Genomic DNA, 22,413 nt, shown 5'->3' on the forward strand with positions numbered 1-22,413 from the left:
ATTTTTCCCTCTGAGATGCTGTATTTTGTGAAACACTGCTGCTACGTTGCTCCGTGGGATGCCGGCAGGGAGGATGTAGCAGGAGGTGGACCACCAGGCATGAGGGGGACTGGAGGCTGCACCCCTGCCAGCTTGTGGGGACTCTTTTGGAGGGCAGTGCTGCCTCTGATCTCGTGTTAAACCCCTTCATGTTAAAAGCCTGCATTTTCAGCTGCTTGTACAAATTAGTGAAACCTCAGCCAGCAAGGCACAAATCTTCCCTCCTCATTGCCCTCTTCTTAAAAACACGGGGGAAATTTGAGCCAAAATATTCAGCTGTTTGGGAAAAAACCCTGCAGCTGGAGGGACACATGGGAGCTATTTCTTTGGTGGAGGGGAGAGACGCTGAGGCTGGATGTGCAGCTCTGGAAGGCAGACACATGCTGAGGCGCTGTGGGACAGGGCAGGTCTCCACAGCATTGCCGGGGGGGGGTAGGGGGGCATGACTGGGGTAAGCAGGCAGCTGGTGCAGGCAGGTTGGTTTCTCCTTTGCCTGTGGCTTGTGAAACAGCTGGCAATGGCATGATTACGTACTCCTCATGAGGCGTGCTGGACGGGTCCCTGAATCGGTATTTCACCATGGCTTGTCTACCAGCCCCCTGTCTCGTTGCTGCAGAAGCTGGAGAAGGGGCAGTAAATGAAACGGGAGCTGGTGGGAACAGAAAGGTTTAATAAGGCTCGGTTGGGTCACTGAAACAACTGATGAGAGAAATACATGCCGGCTGCTGCAGATCTGGAGACTTTCTGCCTCTGTGGAGCTGTGTGGATGCTGGGCTGCTGCTGAACCCCGTTTTCCGTGGGGGCAAGAGCAGCTCTGTGTTTTCCAGACCACAATACAATAAGGTCAGCATTGCGTCTCCAAGCCTCTGGTCCCAAATACGGCAGCCACATGACACAGGACTTTAACCCAAGAGAAACTCACTCCTCCAGCTTGAGCATGACTTAGCAGGTTTTAGGAGGTTTTGCTGGCATCTTGTGTATCCTCATTTACACTTTAGAGTGATGCTGTTTGCCCGTGTGGAGCAGCTTGCTGCCTGGCCTCTTGGGGCCATTTTTCTTGGAAGGGAGAATCATAGAATGATTAGGTCGGAGTAGACCTCTGAGATAATGAAGTCCAACCATTGATCTAACACCAACCACCACGCCCACTAAACCATGTCCCGAAGTGCCATATATACATGGTTTTTGAACACCTTCAGGGATGGTGACTCCACCACTTCCCTGGGCAGCCTGTTCCAATGTTTGACCACTCTTCCAGTAAAGAAATTTTTCCTAATGTCCAATCTAAACTTTCCCTGGTGCAATCTGAGGCCATTTCCTCTTGTCCTATCACTTGTATATATTTGGTAAATGGATTGTTTGGACCTTACCTTGGCTGTGTGACTCCTTATCCTGCACGCCTGGCGCCTGGGAGCAGGGAAGATCCTGGGTCCCCAGCCCAGCCCTGGCATTCCCACTCACGGTGGTTACTGTCTCCTTCCCATGTACTTTGAAGCACATTAGTGCTAATTAATTACCTGTAAACCTTATCACCAGCTCACCTACTAGAAAACAATGCCTGCTTGAAGACAGTAATCCCTAGGAATCATGTTATGTCAGGAACTGGCTGCCTCCCAAGAAATATCTCTCCAATCTGTGGAAAAAATGTGCTGAGGCCGGTGGGTGCAGCAGCGACGGCTCCATCAGTGGTGACTGAGGCAGCAAATTGGCCACTTTCTTTTGTAAGAGCTGAACGGTGGAGGCCATTGCTCACATCCCCCCCTGCAGCAGGGGCAGGCCAGGCCCAGGGGCCGAGCTGCCTGTTTTGGAGGGCGTCAGTGGGCTCTGAACACAAATGTGAGGGACTGGGCACCCTGGTGGGGGAGTGGCTGGTATCCCTGTGGGCACCCTCCTGCAATGGGGATGGGGGGACAGGGCAGCCAGGGCATGAACACCCCCTGGCAGGAGCAGGAGCCCAGGATGGGAGCTTCACAGGCAGCTTTTCCCCCAAACCAGCAACTGGTGTAATTACACCCCACAGCCTGGCACAGGGTGAAATTCAGAGTCTGTGGCAGGGGTTGGAGCGGTGGCTAGGGTGGTGAGGGGGCAAACGAAGATGAAATGCTTGGAGGGAAAACAAAGCAGCAACATTTCAAATGCAGGAGCCTTCCCCGGTGTTTCTATATTCACACAGACTCGGTGTGGGAACAGGCACTTGGTCTGCAGTGGCCTCGGTGGCAATCTGCAGTCAGTGTTATGGGTGTGGGTACACACATATGTATAAGGAGCAAGTCAATGTGTTGCAGCAATCACCAGATTTAGGATTTTAGGATATTGCTTAGAAATCCCATTACTTTTCCCATCTTGATTTGAATATCAAGAATTCTAATTAGTGGATATTAGTAGGAGAGACTAATGGCTGCACTGGGAAGATAAGTTTCAAATGGAATAAATGATCAAATATAAAATAAAGTCTGTGTTGCCAATGCTGCTAGCATACCCCTGTAAAATTCCAGACCTAAGGTATTCATTAACCAATAATCTGTTAGTGGTTAGAAACAAGGATAATGTGTTGTAGTGCAAGATCTCTGCTAGACAGGATTTGTTATAGTACCCATTGTGTATAATCTTTGAATCATGACCAAAGTAGGTACGAGCCAAGAGCCTACGAGCCAAGGGCATGTTCCTTGATGATACATGGCCAGTTCGAGGAGTGGTTGAGACCTCCGACTCACAGACCACTTGCCCAAATTATACCACCTACTCAAAAGAGAACAATAGAAGACTACGACAGAGGCTGCGCAATAATTTGCATCAGAAGTGAGAAAAGAAGAACCAATCATGGAGAAGATGATAATAAATATGCATTGTATAGACTGTATATGTGTGAATTTAATATATAAATATTTGTTCATTGCAATGTGCAGGCGGACATCTTTGGGAAGGATCCCATGTCCCCGGTGTGCATCATTAATAAAGGACATCTCTACTTATCTAACTTTGTGTAGATAAGTTTTTCTTACTACTGCAGATTTGCAACAAATGCATCTGTGTTAATAAGGGAGAGCCTTGTTTTTCCACAAAGAGGCTTCTGACTCATCAGTGCTGCTGCTCACTGGTCCCTCCCTATGGTCTGGGGCACTCAGGATCATGGATCTCCAGCCGACAGCGTCGTCCCGGCTCAGGGCTGTGTCCCCAGCAGGTGGCTCATCAGCAGCTCTGGTTTAAAGTCTCTCACCTTGGGAAGGTTTGCTAAGGAGGACCCTTGGCTCCTTGAGGTCAGTTCCAGACATGAGGCCTTGGAAATGTCACAGGAACCTCCTAAATTACTTGGTCATGTGAGATTTGGAGGGTTTTGCCATTTACAGACTTTGCTTTTAAGCATTGTAAATGAAAAATTCACACAACGAGAGCTTTTCGTTAAATCTGTTATCAACTCTCTTCCCCTCAGATCATGTCCTCCTCCATCAAAATTGAATCTGTTGTGAAGGAGAAGACCAGGATGGGAGAGTGCCCGGTTTGGGAAGAAAGGGAGAGCGCACTCGTCTATGTAGACATTAACTCACAGAAAGTTTGCCGCTGGAGCACACTCACCAACGAGGTGCAGAGCGTGTCTGTGGGTAAGGGTCCGTACTCACCACTTCATCCTGGGAATCTTCTCTGTCCACCCCTGACCATCCCTCCCGGTAGGAGTCCCTCAGCAGGGTGGTCTCCCTTACTTCCCATGCAGCCATATGCCCTGTCCTCCCATGGCGTGTTGCTGAGCATGGTGCAGCTCAAGCCAGCCGAGCAGAGGGGACTGTGCTCAGGTGTGGAGGGTCATGCACGTGCTGCCCTTGCTAAGCCCAAATGGGAAGGCATGTTTCATTTGGGACCTGCAGAGGAAAAGATATGGTCCTAATGGCCATATCTGCCCAGAAGGTGGAAAGATCTGGAAAACATAGAGCCAGCAAGATGTGCTAACAATCCCAGGGGAGAAGGATCTTAGCATTGGCTCAGCCTTTCCTGGGTCAGGGATATCCCGATCAAGCCCAGATGCCCTCGGTGAGGTGGGGAGGGGTAGGGCTGACTGATGACCCCAGAGCCATCTGCCATCTCCCACTCCCTCTTTTCCACAGATGCCCGTGTTGGCTCGGTGGCACTACGACAGTGCGGGGGCTACGTCATTGCCCTGGGGACCAGGTTTGCCTTTCTGGACTGGGACACCCAGGTGGTCACCACCATCCTCGAGCTCGAGCAGGATAAACCAAACAACCGGTTCAATGATGGGAAAGTGGATCCAAAGGGGAGGTTTTTTGCTGGTAAGTTCCTGGCAGAAATTTCCCCTGGAGAAAAGAGGAACTAATTGCAGTGCATTTTATCTACTGCATTTTATTCCATGTTCTCGATTCCTCTGTTAAGTACCCCACAAAAAACACTGTTGAGAGCATGAGCTGTCTTGTGAATACTCTGCTCGGTTACTGCCTGAGGGAGGAGAACAAGGGACGCCACATCCTCCAACCTAAATGAGGACAGAGGCTGTTGACAAGTGCCCTCTGGCAGGAAGGCTCCCCTTCTACTTGGTGGATGGTGGTTTTCAAACATCTGTCTCCACAAGGTGTGAAAAGCTGGTGAAGGGCTCATGCAGGTGGGAAGGTTTCTGGAAGTGTAGAGGAGGATACAGCTTCTAGAGCAGATGAGCTGCAGCTTGCACCCTTCATGTACAGCCTCCTCTGGTTAACCTGTGGGAAACTCTGATGTGAGACGAGATCTTTGGCCTCCTGAAGGCGAGAAGGAGCCAGGATCCACCGGTGCTTTTTCTACTCCTGTATAAATGATGAACCAAGCACAGCAATCCACGCTGGAAGCGAAGAGCGACTAATGGGAGTGGAAACGGCTTTGTGTTTGTTTTGCCAGTCAGCCTTTTCTTGTTTCAAATATGCCAAAAATCAGGAAATTTGTTTGGCTCATAGTTATGCTCAAGGGCTGACATGTCACTAGAGTTAAGAGCAAGAAGAAGAGAGAAACACCTGCTTTGCACACCCGTTCCTAGCTGTGCATGGTGTATCAATGCTTTCAACAGGGGTTTTGACCAAGAGTTGTAAAACAAGCTCATGAGGTCTTCCGAAAGGGGAAGCCAACAGAGACAGCCTCTGCAAAAAGAAGGTGTACATACCCCTCTTGAGTACTTCCCATCCTGTTGTTGAAGAGCTCTCTCCTTTCCAGGTAACAGAGAATCAGAAACTAAATAACAAGTGAAACACTGAGGCATAAATTCATTAAGAAAATAATCTCACGTCTGTGGTATTCTCCATTTGTTTCCAAGATAACCAAGATTTACAGCATCTGTATTTTAAGGTCACAGCCCATTTAGACGATAAGAGTAGCCTATGAAGAGGAACAACAAAAAGAACACACAATGCTTGCTTGCCTGCACCTTGGTTTTTGCTATGAGCAAAAGCTCAGCCCCTGGCACCGTTGATGCTCCTTTGGGTCTTTGGTGTCTATGACTTAAACTTTATGGCAAAGCAGAAACCTGCCCTTCCATTGGCTGTGGGAGGCAGCTGCCCCTGACCTGCTCCTTTTCCTCCTTCTCATCAATCTGACGGGACCTGGGTAGTCCCTTTCTCCCTAGGACCACTTAGTAACACTTAGAGGATGTTTTTGATAAAGCATGAGGAACAAGCTCCTGCTTTCTAGCACGTGCTCCCACTTCTCTTTCAGGTACGATGGCTGAAGAGACAGCACCAGGGGTCCGAGCGAGGCGGCAAGGCGCTCTCTATACCCTTTTCCCTGACCATTCAGTAATAAAACAGTTAGACCACGTGGACATCTCCAATGGTCTGGATTGGTCCCTGGACCACAGGACCTTCTTTCACATCGACAGCCTGGCATACGCTGTGCATGCCTTCAGCTATGATGTGCACACTGGAATGATCGGTACACGTGCTTTTCTGAATTCGGTGGCAATAGCGCTATTACTTTTTCTGCAGCCAGACCTGGGCATATAAGATGCAGTGATTTACTGAAAAGATCTCGCATCTTCTGGTTACAGCTTGCCAGCAGGCTGACTGTAATTTTTCACAATGTAGTTACACACCGGGTGTATTTGGTGGACAAACCTTTGACAATCCTTCAACTTACTTTCATCCAGATAGATGGCTCATGTTTAGACCTGTTCAAGGAGTTGCACGGAGGAACTGCAGAGTTATACTGCTAGCTCATAGGATGCTATTTATTCTTGAGTGCCATCTACTGGAATGCTTGTATATCACAGAAAGTTATATAAAAGACTCAAGTTATCATTGCAACTGAGGTTTACAAATTCTGTATTTAAAATCACCTTCAGATGTTTGGCAAATCTCACTTAAATTCATTTTCTGGACAAATGTTTTTTACTCTATCTGCAAAAAGGAAAATTTAAGAGCAAGCGAAATGGATGTAAAGTCATTTCTGAAACTGTGAAATATTTTTATGCTGTATCAACCTGTTATACTGCATGAGAATTTAAATGGCTGAACTGCCTTCTACTCTAATGAGTGTGGACTTTGTGTAATCCTGAGTGAAAATCGTACAAAATAATTACATTCACTCAGATTTTATTTTGCTGAGAAAAATCTCTACAGATTGTAGGTTACAAGATTCCTAAAGAAGATTTACACAAATTTTTCCTCCCTCCAAATACAAAAATATAATGAGTTTGAGCTTTCTTGCCTTGCCTTTATGCTCATGACTCTCTATTTTTGGGTGGTGTAATGGCCATAAGGCAGTGGGTCAGAGCAGGCAGACTACTGCCCATGGGCGTTGCTCCATGGGCTGCGCACTTGCCCACCAACCCATCTGCACCAGTGCAACCAATAGCAGTTGGTGTCCAGGCTTAATCAAAACTGGCAACTCGGTTGGCCATTAAAAAGTAAAGTTCCTGATCTTTAGCTGGCAGAGATTGCTTATCACCAGCATTTAAACCCAAGTCAGTATTTATGTGTGGCATTGCTCATCAAAAGACACCCAGGCTGCCATGAGCAATGAAAGTCCAGGAGTAGTTATTGCACTTGCAGCAGTCGTGGTATGGCGGGCAGCTAGTGGGTTAACAAGAGTGACAGGGGCATTTGTTCTCTTCCCCTGGTAAAATAATAGGAGCCCTAAATCAGTGTTTAAAAGCCCCAAACTGCAATGGCTCTGCTGGGGCTTTTTTCTGCCAGGCTAAGTTAGGCTTCTAACACATCTGTGAAATGCATGTGATACACATGTTGCAGCACGTCTTTCTCACAGAAAATGAACATACCTGTTTGCAAGAGCGTGGAAGATGTTAGACTGGGATCTGATACAGAAGCCCACGTAACGCCGGCTTCCTAACTCTCCCTGCAGCCTGCCCCAGACTTTTGTACCATCTAGAAAAGGAGGAGCAAATGCCTGACGGGATGTGCATAGACGCAGAAGGGAAGCTCTGGGTGGCCTGTATTGATGGCGGGAGAGTCATTCGTATAGACCCAGAGACAGGTAAGGCCTCCGCCGGCGTGTGCATATTGAGTGCCACCTACATGCCATGGGCCTGAGTGGAAAGGCAGCCAGGAGGAATGGTTTGAAGGTGAGATAAGAAAGTGTCGTTTATTGCCTGTTTCTGCCCCATGAGTTGCCATGAGCATCGTGTGCTGTGAGCTCCCTGTGCTATCTCCCAACGTCAGGTACCCCTGCTCCCACGGTCTGCTGATGCAGCACACCCACTTAAAAACTCCGCTAAAAAGAAAAAAATGCATTGCCTATCTATCGCAAGACGTGTTATAAAGGTGCAATTAAAAAAGAAAAAATTCTCAGCATTGATGTGTTTAACTGGGAAACGCTGTTAGGGAATGACGGCCATTCCAGGCCAGGTGTCTCTGCCCTTCCTGGCCTCACATACCATATTGCTTCATTCTGAGGGAAGGAAACAAAGCCTCACAGATGTAGGGCAGAGGCTGAAAAATAGTTAGAGATGAGGCAGATGAAAGAATTTGATTTCCTTACAAATTGTCCTTTAGGATATGGCCTCTGTCTAAAGGGGAGATGCCTTCTGAGTAAATGCCACGTCTGTGCCATGCACACTAATGGTACATTCATATTTACATGCTTCCTAGAGAATGGACATTAGGAAACAATTGCACATTTTTCCCAGGAAAAAGAATCCAAACTGTGATGCTGCCTACTCCAAGGATCACCTCTTGCTGCTTTGGTGGAAAAGACTACTCAGAAATGTATGTGACTTCTGCGTACGATGGACTGGATGAGACCACCTTAGCCAAGGAACCTCATGCGGGAGAAATTTTCAAGGTAAGCAGATTTTCTTTCTCTCTATATATCAGACCTGCCAAGCCTCACACTGAGAGTGAGGTGCCCCCGGCTGCCCTTGCTCATCCTGCTCACCTGACCTGCTGGTTCAGATGCGTTGCTTTTGCACAGCTGCTCATGCATTTGGAAGGAAATTCTGGAGAAATTGCCAGTAATAGTGTTGGTACGTTGGTCAGCCGAAGTTGGTATCCAGTTGGGATCTGAAGGCAGCCAGTAGATCTTGATTCTGCCCTGTATAGCGTATTCTGTAATACACTGTAAAGAATTTGGTCTTGCTACTCCTATCTCTTACTATGTTTTCATCTGTTTTGGAAATTTCAGTCCTTTAGTTCTCAGCTTTTAATTGTGCCAGGAAATGTAAATGTTTACTGCACAGATTGCTGCTTTAAAAATTAAATGCTTAAATATACCAGGGCAAAATTTTGCATCCCAATCCCAAAACTTTGGGGATTTTTTTGCTCTCTTAAGAGTGGTTGCTACATTTTGAGAAACTGAAAATCCATATTTTTGTCAAGGGCTCTTGAATCCAAAACTTGTTACTCTCAATTTTTCAGTACATTAGCAAAAAACACAGCAGGAGTGTAAAACGCAGTTCTTAATCAGCAATTGCCATCATTCCCTGAAAGTTGACCACAGCTTGAAAGAGAAGGGTTCTAAATGAGCAAATGAGGGGAAATAAAAAAAAAAGCCCCAAACCAAACTGTATTATCAGTTTGGCAATCGGATGAAGACATGTTCCAGGAGGGATAGAGATCTAGCCTGGGATCTGGGACCTTCTAGTTGAAAGCAGTGCTTTCAGGAACAGATTTCTCATGGCTGAGAACTGATAGATTTCTCAAGCAGCATAGTTTAGGAGACCACAGAGAAATTAAATGAGCCTCATCTTTTTTATCTCTGTTCCTCGATTCTGCAGTTCTAGAAGGGAATCGATATTTTCCAAGCTCACATTTGCCTTGCAGGGGCAAAAGTTACCATGACTTGTTTGGTTAATAGGGAGATCAGGACCATAGGTTAAGGGTCACAGATAATGTACAGACTAGTAATATTATTGAGTGGTGCTTGCTAATCTTAAGGATCTTAAAGAGTTCTAAAGAACTCCATGTAATGGCTCTTTTTGGTTTTGGCCTCCTCTTGAAGCAGGGGACCCTCCATGTAGGGGCAGGTTGCTATGATATTTGTTATACAACATTTGCATGTTTTCATTGTATTCAGTCAGAGATTCAGCTGTTTCCTTTCTTTCATTTATTTATTTTTTTTAAAACAGATAACAGGTCTGGGTGTGAAAGGGATCCCACAGAATTTCTTTGCTGCTTGAACATTGACACAACAAAGAAGAAATGTTTGCATCTTGTAGTAACTCTGACAAGGAGAAGTCCAATGAACTACAGAATTTTTCTGTGTGAGGATTTTGAAACCTACATTTGAGAGTGTGCTTGTTTGGAACTGGAGATATTCCTTCTTCTGTGGGCCCATTGCTTGATGGAATAGGTTACAGATGTAAAGTTAATCTGTGTTACACCTTGAGAGCTTTTGTAATTTTCCATAAAACTCTTCAAACTTGAGGTTAGTTTTGTTGAACTTTCTGATGACCAGCTCTGGATTTTCAAGTCTGTGTGGTACCCAAGGCAGAATCTGACTCCTGGTTTATCTTCTCATGTTTCAGTGATGTACCAGCAACAATATGGTAGATTTTAATAAATATTTTAATAGTGGTGACTTGAGCTGGACTGCTCCTCTGCGGTGGGACTCCCCCTGAGGTGTTTTCTTGGTGATCAGATCTATTTGTAGCATCCAGACTCCATTTTCACATCCTTGCTAGCCTGATTCCATTTGCCTTGTCATGAATTCTTCTGTCTCATCTTTAGGACACCGTTTATGCTGCTGAAAATAAACTATGCAGACATATTTAAAATATGCTTACGGATTTTTTTTTTCCTGCATTCAGATATTACCATGAAAATGCTGAGTGACCACACACCGTCAGGGTACAAACAGGCTGTGAGCTACCAGGATGGCCTGTGATACCAAAACCAGATGATCCATAGAGTTGTCCTGTCAGGGGTCATAGACGCACTCGTACACAGAGACTTTCCTTTGCTTTACGTATCTTCTTATTGCATGCATGGCTTCACCTTCTTATTTCCCTTCTTATAATGCTCTTCCTCTCCTATTTCAAGGATTTTCCTCCTTTTTCCCTCTTCCCTTTAGTTTGTCTTGTTCTTCTCTTTTCTCTTCTTTTCTCTTCTTTTCTCTTCTTTTCTCTTCTTTTCTCTTCTTTTCTCTTCTTTTCTCTTCTTTTCTCTTCTTTTCTCTTCTTTTCTCTTCTCTTCTCTTCTCTTCTCTTCTCTTCTCTTCTCTTCTCTTCTCTTCTCTTCTCTTCTCTTCTCTTCTCTTCTCTTCTCTTCTCTTCTCTTCTCTTCTCTTCTCTTCTCTTCTCTTCTCTTCTCTTCTCTTCTCTTCTCTTCTCTTCTCTTCTTCTCTCCTCTCCTCTCCTCTCCTCTCCTCTCCTCTCCTCTCCTCTCCTCTCCTCTCCTCTCCTCTCCTCTCCTCTCCTCTCCTCTCCTCTCCTCTCCTCTCCTCTCCTCTCCTCTCCTCTCCTCTCCTCTCCTCTCCTCTCCTCTCCTCTCCTCTCCTCTCCTCTCCATTACCCTCACCTCCTCTTTCTTCTCTGGGAGAGCAAATCTGGCCTATCAACATTTCTCCCTCTGCCCAAACTGTTCAGGGCTTTCTCCCACACCCAAGACTACACCAAAGCTGACTCCTGAATTTGGGGTTTCCCCAAAGGCCTCAGCATACCTGCAGCGAGCCAGATTTCATCCAAAAGCTGGCCAGACTGAGGGGGTGAGCGATGGAAGTAGCAAAGTTGTTCAGTTCTTCCCCTTGCTTCTACTGCATAATCTGCAGACAGGGCAGAGATAGCATCTTGCTTGTAAGTAAATGGACAGCATTTTGGAAAATGCTGGCAGAGGAGCCTATGTAAAAAGAGATAGTGCTGTGGAGGTGGTCTCTCAGTGTTCCCTGGCTTTGTGTAAACCTGGGCCCCAACAAGGCCACCCTTGTCTCCTACAACTCCATGGCCTTCAGTTCATTTCTTAGCAAACAGGGGCTGATTATACCCCAGTGCTGTGGAGAGCACAATGTCAAAATATATTTTTAGAGGCTATTTAAATAATAACCTAACACTATGCTGGATTCGCTGAACCATTGTGAACCTTTCATTGTATGAGAATGCTCGTGACCTGCAGTGAAATCTAGCCTTTGCATTGAATTTGCTATCCTTTTACTGCCTGGAAAGACACACAGCACATAATACATTTTCAGATCCTTAATGCTGACACTTTGTGATGTTACAAAGTCAGTAATACTCATCATTTACCAGACCAGATGTTTCAGTGTCTTTCTCTGAGGTATTTTGCCCTTTCCACCACTGCTATTCAAAGCCTTGAGTTAGCCATCAGACACTACAAGCAGGGAATAAGTACTCGACGCCTCACGAGGATAATCTCCCACAATAACCCACGCATATAGGAGCAGAGAACCTGTGGTTAGCCATGCAGAAATGTTAAACACAGCTTCCATGCGGCTGTATGCAGATTGCCCCTAGAACTAGCTGTTTCTTCCAGAATCAGCATCCTTCTCCTGGCCAGGGGTCCCTCATAGCAGTTTTGAATGAAGTTGGGTTAATTTCTTCCTTTTAAAACACCTATGATGCTCAACTCTCTTACATGGTAGTCTTCTGGCATGCTGCCAAGCAGGAGATCTGGTTCTGTGCTCTGAGCAGGCAGAGGGCAGGTCAAACCACATGTCTCAGGACAGTGTCCTACCCATTTCGAAGGGGCATGTGACATGGGGAAGGTTAGGTGGCATATTTGGCCGCTCCAGTTGAACTGGGCCACAGACCAGAGAGAAATTTGAGATCCAGGGGGCCAAGAAGGGAGATTTATTCACTAAGCACTATTGGCCATTGAACACGATTTCAATGCAGTTACCTGAAGTCTACTGTAAAACCCATGTTAGTACTTTTTGGACACTTATTTTAGATGATTACTTCAGGTCATTAGCAAGCACTTTGCTCCTACGCTGCTTGACCAGCTAATTGGTAAAACAGGATAAAGCTCTTGCCCTATTGCTCTGCTTCACTCCTACCTTGTCCTGGAAGGAAGATGAGTCCATAGAGCTGCACAAAGACAACTTGACTGACAAATAAAGTGTTCACCTCATTCTAATGTTTGCTCAACAACTGGGCTGTTGTTTTTTTCCCTAGTTATAATTCCAACAGTAATTAAGCTGCTGGGGGTTCTTAAAAGCAAAGGTGTTAAATGCCCTTTGGCACCATGTCAATGCCAAACTGGTACAAGGAACATGGACAATCATGCAATATTTCCTGTTTACCCCATCTGGAGAGGAATGTGAAGGCAGGATGTTTGGAAGCAAGTCAAATGTCCCAACCTTTAATTAAAAAAAACTGTAAGAAGTGTGTGCAGATACATTATTTAATAAAAAATTACACAATTATTTGCAGAATGGGCTATCCACTAGGCTATTTGCTCTGCCAGAAAAGGAGAGTAGATAGTTTTGAAACAATTTGCTCTTGAGAAAGCCTTAATACCCTCATATTTTTTTTCTAGCACTTCCCTAGGCATGGAAGCCAGGCTCACTGGTTTGTAATTCTCCAGCCACTCCTTCCTTCATCTCTAAAGTGAGACACTGTGCGTGCTGCTCTCAGACTCCAAGGTCTGAGTGCTTTGGGATCTCTCTCGTTACAGCATGGCATTCCAAACTGAAGACAAGTTTGAAGATGGATTTCTCTCTGTTACCCAAAGGCCCACTACTTAATTTCTATTCAGATTTCAGAAGTTGCTGTTTTGTGATTTTGCTTCCTAAAAAAAAAGTTCTAATTGAAAACCACAGTGGGACTATTCTCCAGCCTCATTAGCCAAAGTGAGGCAAAGGCCCTTTGCATTGGGCAGGACAAAGGTATGAAGGAAGGGGCTGTGGGACTGGGTTCATTCCCTTTGTGAATGTAGGGATAAATAAGGTGTATATAGTCCTTGGTGAGGATACACTCCGAGATGGTTACTGGGTGACTGAGTATGTGGTTGGTGTGGGTCAGTCCCACACAGTGAGAAGCGCAGCAGGGGGGATGCTGCCTGCCCAGGAGTAACCCGCTGATGGACGATCTCCCAAACGTGGGTAACAGGCAGCACATAAAATACACTATCAATAAGACAGCTGACGGGAGCTGGCTTCCCTTGTAAGTGGAATGTAAGCCTACAGGTCCAGGGACACTGGGGCTGCAAAAGGCATGCCAAAGGGAGCACGATTCTGCACCAACATTGCTTCCTCCACACCTTTCTTTGTCATCTGGGCCACCCATGGTGCTGGGGACTTCATCCCATGTGCTCTGCACCTCCTGCCTTTTGTAAGATTTTCTGAGTGTTTACTAGTTTTAATGTATATTTAACATATACCAGGCTGGATGGATCTTCTTTTGTATGCTTTTTTTTGTTGTTGTTTTGGAAATAAGCAATCAAGGTTCAATATTTCGTTCCTTGTGTTTTCTAGCTCTTGTTGGACAACCTGACTGCCTTTCCTTGTCCTGCCGAAAAAACACGTCTTCTTTGAGAAAACATGTTAAATCTCAACCGGGGGTCTCTAATTATTCATACATGCAGCCAGGATGTGAATGAAGGTGGTGAAACATCACAGCTCTGCTGGCATTGGTGCTGGTCCCGCGTGGTGTCACAAGCCTGGAACTGGCAAATACAGGGATATAGGGTTTGCTTCACTGGCTTTTACAGTCGCACTTAGGATTCTGGGCAGGAAAGAAGATGTAAAAGTATTTCTTATTCCTGGATAAGGACACAAAATTATTTTTCTAGCAATCTTTGTTTATCTATTTCTTGTTCTGATTATCTACTTTGTCTTAGAGAGAAACTCTAAAGATGGTCTCTTTGCTAATAAGAGAGGGGATAGACAGAAAGTAGCTGACTTCAAGTAAAAAGTTCACAAGTGCTACCTACTGTGGGTAATATGTCCCTGAAGAACAAAGAGGTAGCTGCCCTGCTGAAATGACCTGGCTTTGCATAGCATGTTTTTTTTTACCTTGACCTTATCATACTCCATACTCATGTCAGTATCAAACTTACAAACATAACTTTGAATCCAGATCTTTGCTACCTTCTTAATGTTATGTCTCTGTGTCAATGTGGACTGAGATTTCACATTATCTAAAAAGAAGAGACATTGAACTCTGAATCTCTATTCACATGAAAACACTCTTGGAAAATGAGAAGCCACTTGCCCTATGAACTATTAACAGGACTACTGGATGACCTGCAGAGTGACTTTTTGTTCAGCAGATGGGTCTGACTGGGAAAACAGCTGCAGGAGCAAGAGTATCTCCTAGGGAGGTGTATGAGCAGGAATTGGGTGGCTGCAAAAAATGGCTGAAGGATGGAATTAATTGTAGATTAATTTATTTTGTCTAAGATTGTAGATTGCTTGAGCTGCTTGAAGTACTGGTTTATTGACTTTGTTTGTGCTGCATGTTGCAGTGTTGATAACCAGAATGTCAAAGAAATGGTGTTGTCAGTTTCTCCTCCTCCACCAAAATAAGACTTATGTGAGCTGTAAATGTAAGCAGTGGTAACATCTGAGGAAGGATAAGACCCTCATCCTCATCAGCTGATATCTTCTTAAAGGAGAAATTGTTCAACTCTGTGTTTAGCAGTACCCAAGTCATGTTAGGGAAGAGAGGATGTGGGTGAATAGCCTGTCAAGACTGGTGTCTTCTGGAAAGTGCTCATACCACAGCACTGTTATAATGGAAGGATTTTAAGATGAAGGAAAAGAGAAAGAGCTATCAGAGATGAGACTTAACATGGAAGTGAAAGTAATGACCAAGGGAAAAGTGAAGGCACAGAGAGGGGAAGGACGTGTTGGCAGGTGTGGGAAAAGGCAAGTGACAGGAAGGTGGACTCCGTAATTTGGAAGTAAGGCTTAAACTGGAAAACTCGTACCTGGAGGGACACTTAGGACTTGGAGGAAACTGAAGATGCTTTCTTCATCCTCTGCAGGGCTTTTCTTGCCTGCTGGTAGTCTCTTGTATCCAAAGGGAGATGGTGGTGGTGGAAAAGCTGAACCACCCTCTCCCATAATTTTTGCAAAGACCTTCCCTCTTTTTTAAATCACCTCAGGCCCAAACAGCTGGGCTTGTCCACAGAATCACAGAATGGTAGGGGCTGGAATGGACCTCTGGAGATCATCTAGTGCAACCCCCCTGCTAAAGTAGCTTGCTCAAGACTGCACCCAGGTGGGTTTTGAGTATCTCCAGAGAAGGAGACCCCACAACCTCCCTGGGCAGCCTGTTTCAGTGCTCTGCCACCCTCAGAGTAAAGAAGTTTTTCCTCATGTTGAGGTGGAACTTCCTGTGTTCCAGTTTGTGCCCATTGCCCTTTGTCCTGTCACTGGGCACCACTGAGAAGAGCCTGGCCCCGTCCTCCTGACACCCGCCCTTTAGGTATTTAAAAGCATTGATAAGGTCCCCTCTCAGTCTTCCCTTCTCCAGGCTAAAGAGCCTCAGGTCTCGCAGCCTTTCCTCATAAGAGAGATGCACCTAATCATCTCAGTAGCCCTCTGCTGGACTCTCTCCAGTAGTTCCCCGTCCCTCTTGAATGTGTGTGTGTGGGGGGGGGCGTGGCAGAACTGGACACAGCACTCCAGATGTGGCCTCACCAGGGCAGAGTAGAGGGGGAGGAGAACCTCCCTCGACCTGCTGGCCACACTCCTCTTAATGCACCCCAGGATACCATTGGCCTTCTTGGCCACAAAGGCACATTGCTGGCTCATGCTGTCCACCAGCACTCCCAGCTCCTTCTCTGTAGAGCTGCTTTCCAGCAGGTCGACCCCCAGCCTGTACTGGTGCGTGGGGTTATTCCTCCCCAGGTGCAGGACCCTACACTTGCCCTTATTGAATCTCGTTAGGTTCCTCTCTGCCTAAATTTCTGGCCTGTCCAGGTCTTGCTGAATTCTTCCCTTCATCCAGGTCACTGATGGATATGTTGAACAAGACTGGACCCAGTACTGACCCCTGGGGAACACCATTAGTTATAGGCCTCCAGCTGGACTCAGAACCACTGATCACAATCCTCTGAGCTCTGCCATTCAGCCATTTCTCAATCCAATCAGTCCACTCATCTATCCCACACTTCCTAAGCTTACCTATGAAGATGTTGTGGGACACCGTGTCAAAAAGCCTTGCTGAAGTTGAGGGAGACAACATCCACTGCTGTCCCCTCATCTACGCAGACAGTTATGCCATCATAGAAGGCTATCAGATTGGTCAAGCATGATCTCCCCTTGGTGAATCCATGTTGACTACTCCTGATAACCTTCTTTTCCTCCACATGCTTAGAGATGAGCTGTTCTTAATGTACTCATTTGTATCTAATGCGGTGAGCAGTGCCAGTGCAGGGTGTGGGACTATAGACGATGATGGATTTATCCCCATATCAATGCCATTGGGCTGACATGGTCACATTATGAGTTCAGAGCAGTGACAGGCAGGCTACAAGAAAGCCAAGGAGTGTGAGGTTGGTGCAGAGCAGATAAGGGGAGCCTTGCCTGTATTACGAGGTGCTGGGCTGGTTTCTGTTTTGGGATGCTGGGCATCTTTGGAAGCACTCTATGATCCGAGAGCATTTAACTTTGCTCTAGGAAAATGAGGGTGTATATGGACACAGGAGATTTCCATGTTGCAGGCACTACCAGTTCCTGCTAGAAAGGCTGGTCAGTGGCCTTCCTCCTCTTGCTTTTTCCCATCTGTAAAGGCCTATGTGTGGGTTTTGAGCTATCTCCTGAATGCCTTGCCAGATGCTGTGTGTCAGGGAAAGGGCAGATTAACTTTGGCCAGTCGTGCCTTATGCCAGGCTTGCCGATGTGACACCCATCTACAAGAGGGGCCGAAAGGAGGATCCGGGGAACTACAGGCCTGTCAGCCTGACCTCGGTGCCAGGGAAGATTATGGAGTGGTTCATCTTGAGGGCACTTACATGGCATGTGCAGGACAACCAGGGACTCAGGCCCATCCAGCATGGGTTCATGAAGGGCAGGTCCTGCTTAAGCAACCTGATCTCCTTCTGTGACCAGGTGACCCACCTAGTCAGTGAGGGGAAGGCTGTGCATGTCCTCTACCTGGACTTTAGTAAAGCCTTTGACACCGTCTCCCACAGCATTCTCCTAGGAAAGCTGGTGGCTCATGGCCTAGACAGGTGCGCTCTGCACTGGGTTGAAAACTGGCTGCATGGCCCAGCACAGAGAGTGATGGTGAATGGAGTTAAATCCAGCTGGTGGCCGGTCACAAGTGGTGTCCCCCAGGGCTCAGTATTGGGACCGCCTTGTTTAATATCTTTATCGATGATCTGGATGAGGGGATTGAGTGCTTCCTCAGTAGGTTTGCAGATGACACTAAATTGTCATCTGCTCAAGGGTAGGAAGGCTCTGCAGAGGGATCTGGACAGGCTGGATCAATGGGTTGAGGTCAGTTGTATGGGGCTGAACAAGGCCAAGTGCAGGGTCCTGCACTTGGGTCACCACAACCCCATGCAGCGCTACAGGCTTGGGGAGGAGTGGCTGGAAAGCTGCCTGGCGGAAAAGGACCTGGGGGTGCTGGTCGACAGCCAGCTGAATATGAGCCGGCAGTGTGCCCAGGTGGCCAAGAAGGCCAACAGCCTCCTGGCCTGTATCAGACATAGTGTGGCCAGCAGGAGTAGGGACCTGTAGTGATCGTGTCCCTGTACTGGGCACTGGTGAGGCCGCATCTTGAATACTGTGTGTGGTTTTGGGCCCCTCACTGCAAGAAAGACATTGAGGTGCTGGAGCGTGTCCAGAGAAGGGCAATGAAGTTGGTGAAGGGCCTGGAGAACAGGTCTTATGAGGAGTGGCTGAGGCAACTGGGGTTGCTTAATCTGGAGAAAAGGAGGCTGAGGGGAGACCTTATCGCTCTCTACAACTACCTGAAAGGAGGTTGTACAGAGGTGGGGGGTCAGTCTCTTCTCCCAAGTAAAAAGCAATAGGATGAAAGGAAATGGCCTCAAGTTGTGCCAGGAGAGGTTTAGATTGGACATTAGGAAGAATTTCTTCACTAGCAGGGTTGTTAAGCATTGGAACAGGCTGCCCAGGGAAGTGGTGGAGTCACCATCCCTGGAGATGTTTAAAAAACATGTTGATGTTGCACTTTAGGACATGGTTTAGTGGGCATGGTGGTATTGGGTTGACAGTTGGACTTGATGATCTTAGAGGTCTCTTCCAACCTAATGATTCTATGATTCTATGCTTCATGCCTGTACCTGGATCCTCCTTCATTCTACCCTATCCTGCCCCAGCACTTGCACATGCTTCTTAGGAGCAGCTTGTACTTGTTCATGTGACAGGAACTCAGGAAAGCCAGTATAGCCATAACCACTGGAAATATGACATAAAATTATTTTTTCAATGCACATACAGAAAGGCTTAATCAGGTGTCTACTTTATCTTAGGAGCTACAAACCAAGGATGGAAGCTCCATGTGACCTGGGATATTGATGTGGAGAAAAGGAGTGAAAATCATGAAGTTTAGCTTGAGATGATACTGTAGCATGAATGTTTTCAGGGACAGTGGGTTTTTTTTGAGTGATTCAGCATAAATTACTCCTGTAGCAACACCAAAAAGAGTACTACAGACAAACTTGACTGTGCTGTCTTGGCTTGGGGAAGGTTGCACTTTTGCTGGCCTGGAAAAATTTGGGATCTGGAATTGTGTCTTCCAGTGTGGGGTCACTTAATACTCTGCAGGCAGTGGTCCTGGGATGACCGGCCACAGCTGGGTGCTCTCATCCCCTCTGCCAGACTGCTGCCTGGGCTGGGGATCTCCTCTTCTCCAGACAGCTTGTTTGTGCTCTTTGATGAAAAGTTATTGCTTTGAAACCAACAAATTGTTCACTGTGTGGAGAAGAGAAACAGGCAGCTCTAGGGTAACTCAGCAGACTGACTTTAGTTGTCTTCTTGAGGCTAGTGAACTGTGCGTTTTAATTATTTACTCCCTTTTGTTGCAAAAGGAGTCTTAGCTGGGTAGTGCAGGCATCAGTGGACATCTACACTGCAGGTATCTGTGGAGTTGGATGAGCTGAATCACCAATGACAGCTGATAGAAGTTGATTCTCTACCTGCTAGAGAAACCTTGGTACAGGTATACAAAGACCATCTGCCTGGAAGAGCTGGAGAGAGATCAGTGCTATCATTTCTGCTTTTGGGTAACTGAGGCACAAACAGGATTGCTTAAGCAATCTTTAGCAGATTTTGAGAGCCCCAGCAGAGCCCCATCTGCTGCCTCCTACTCCACTAACACCTGGTGGGTTTTGGTGACATGAGGAGTGCAGTAGGGATTGGTAATGGGAACCAGTGGGAGTAACTGCTGAGAGAAGGGAAGGCAAAAATTAATGTCCATAAAAGCTGATAGCAAGCCCTGCAGACTCCATCCTACCTGCTCTGGCTGCTGCTGCTCTTGCTCCATCTTCCTCCCACTTACTGCTGATGCCAATGAGGTCTGTTTGTACCCACTTTCACAAAAGGGAGTGGGAGTAACTTGAGTCAGCTTGCTTGTGTCCTTACCACTTCTTCAGTGTAGGTGATCTCTGCTCAGCATGCAGGCATCAAAGCTGCCAGGGGTGGTTGTGAGGTTGCTATCCTAGGAATTTGTGCTTGATTTTCCTTAAGAGGCAGGTCACTGAGAAAGAGTTGCTATTTCCTACCATCTGTCACTAGGGATTTCTCAATAGGGCAGAAAGTAGACCTCCTGTTTACTTTAACAAATGGCTTTATCCATTTTAACTGCACATTTCCTTGTACAGTTGCTTGTTGATGCAAAGACGACATCCTAAAGTGAGCTGTAGCTCGTAAAGTACATTTCCTGTCACTTTAGCAACCTTTCTAATAATTAAAACAATATAAGGTAATTTTATAAACTTCTCATTTATTTTCAGCATCTGCTTTAAATATTTGAGTGTAGTTGAGGGGTGGAGGAGGAATTAATGTAAAAAAAATTGCTAGGTTCACTAAAGCTCTTTCTTTTCCTTTAAAAATACGAAGATTCGTTGTTCATTCTTTTATTATTCTTGGGGTGAGCTAGTGACTAGGATGATTCCTTTTAAAAGATGTTACTTACAAATATCTTTTAAATGACTTCCCCCATTTAAAAAAAACCATGATCTACAAGGTGGCCTATTTTTACCAGATAAGACCAGGAGAGACTGAGTTACCGTGATGCACTGACTGCTGTTGGTGTTGACCTCTCTTACTGAAACTCCTTTTAAATGCTGAATTTGATACTCTGGACAGTAGATGATACATCTGAGACAAGACCTAAAGCAGAATCAGTTCATGATGAAGCCATATCCCAATTCCCCAGTAAATCTAACACTGTGACTCTTCAACCAGTTCACAGTTCTTGGGCATAATGACTCACGGTGTTGGTTTCCTAAAAAAACCCTCAATCAAATGTTTTAAATATGCCAGAAAAGCTAGGTGATTTCTCTTGTACCAGCAGGCTCTGTGATGGACCAGGTATTGGCTGTCTGTCTTTCTGTGGCTAGCATAAAACCAGGGTGTAAAGAAAAATCATGCACAACTCAGTCAGATGCTCCGGCTAATCATGAACTGACTGACTCCCACCTGTTTTGTACTGCCACATCTTCTCGTAGTATGTTGATCCAACACAAACCATCAGGCATGCCTGTTCATGCAGCATTGGCCTGCTGTCTTTAAACTTCTCTGCAACACCCTAAAGAACTTTGACCAATTAGCTCCAATTACAGCTGCTTCTCTCCTGGAGATGGCTTGTCAGGGGAGCTGGTTCCATAAGCATTAAAGGAGTCTGGTGGAGAGAAATGGGCATTTCTAGGCTGCAGTTTGTCTAATTTTTAGTTTGGGATGGGATGACTTGATCTCTGGAGGTTGCTTTCTACAACAGTCTCTGCCATGTGGCTCCTACCTTCTGGTGGGAACAACTTCTTGATGCATGCTAGGTTTGCCTCAGATGAAACTCCAGGTGTTGTCAACATTTGATAAGTGAAGCAATCAAAATGCTGCTAAAGAGCATAATACCCTCAGGAAAATGAAGACTGTGTGTAGGGAGGGATGACAGTGGGGGATGGCTATGTGAACTTTGGCTGCCCTAGTATGAAGAGCTCTCCTTTGCCATCTACCCATACAAGCCCTAAATACTTGGGAATTTTCTGTTTAGGAGATATCTGTACTCCTCTCCATTCCCTTGGGGGCACCTACACATTCAACTTGGGGTGTGGGGTGTGGGGTGGGGTGTTCTGTGTATTTAAGAAGCTCCCCAGAGACTTCTAGGCTTATTGAGTAACTGTGGGAAAATACGTGAATCCATATTTCATTTGTACTTCTGTCAGTCTGCACGTGTTTCAAGGAGAAGCAGTGCATGTTGCCCATGGACTAGCCTTTGGAGATATGTTCTAAAGAAGCGTAGAGAAAGAAACAGGCTCTCCAGCCCTCATTTCTCATGTAGCGAGCAAAATTGTTAGCTTTTGTTTTGGAAGGAAACTTGCCTAATCAAGACGAGAGGGACAGTAATATGCAGGGACATGCTGGCTCATGTGCTGCTCACAGCGGGGGCTGAGACTCAGAATATTTGAGTCAGGTTTTTATTTTTGTTTTTCTAAGCCTGAATTGAGAAAGCTCGTGTAAGAAATTTTACAGCCCTTGACATCACTCTGCACTTTTACAAGACAATAGTCTGACATTTTGCCCTAGGCATTGAGTTAAATAATAACTGGAGATTGTGCAAATACATCTGCTTTGCCATGATTATCATGCCAAGGCCTTGCACAAGCTGGGAACTTCTGCTGTTGGGGTGGTTCCACTAACGCGTGCCATCAGGATAGCAGCTCTGTCTGTCTGTCTGCACCACTGTCAGTTGGCTCTTTTTTGAGAGCACTGGTAGAAAGCCCACATAGGAGGAACTGAGAGAAGAACCACATCCTGACTACCAATTCTTGCTGTCAGGGTGAATCTCGGTGGTAGACAGAGTCC

The 22,413-nt window shown here is 46.0% G+C and overlaps 1 protein-coding gene across 1 annotated transcript; it reads left to right on the plus strand.

Moving 5' to 3' along the window:
- The first annotated feature begins 3,472 nt into the window (after positions 1-3,472).
- On the plus strand, positions 3,473-9,637 carry LOC104341326 (regucalcin). Its single transcript, XM_009945948.2, has 6 exons — positions 3,473-3,638; positions 4,137-4,319; positions 5,722-5,937; positions 7,366-7,497; positions 8,150-8,304; positions 9,587-9,637. The coding sequence occupies exons 1-6, from the start codon at positions 3,473-3,475 to the stop codon at positions 9,635-9,637; spliced, it is 903 nt and encodes a 300-aa protein (XP_009944250.1).
- Positions 9,638-22,413: the final 12,776 nt, after the last annotated feature.

The sequence above is a fragment of the Leptosomus discolor genome, chromosome 1, assembly GCF_034619465.1.
Source record: "Leptosomus discolor isolate bLepDis1 chromosome 1, bLepDis1.hap2, whole genome shotgun sequence".
NCBI classification, from domain to species: domain Eukaryota; kingdom Metazoa; phylum Chordata; class Aves; order Leptosomiformes; family Leptosomidae; genus Leptosomus; species Leptosomus discolor.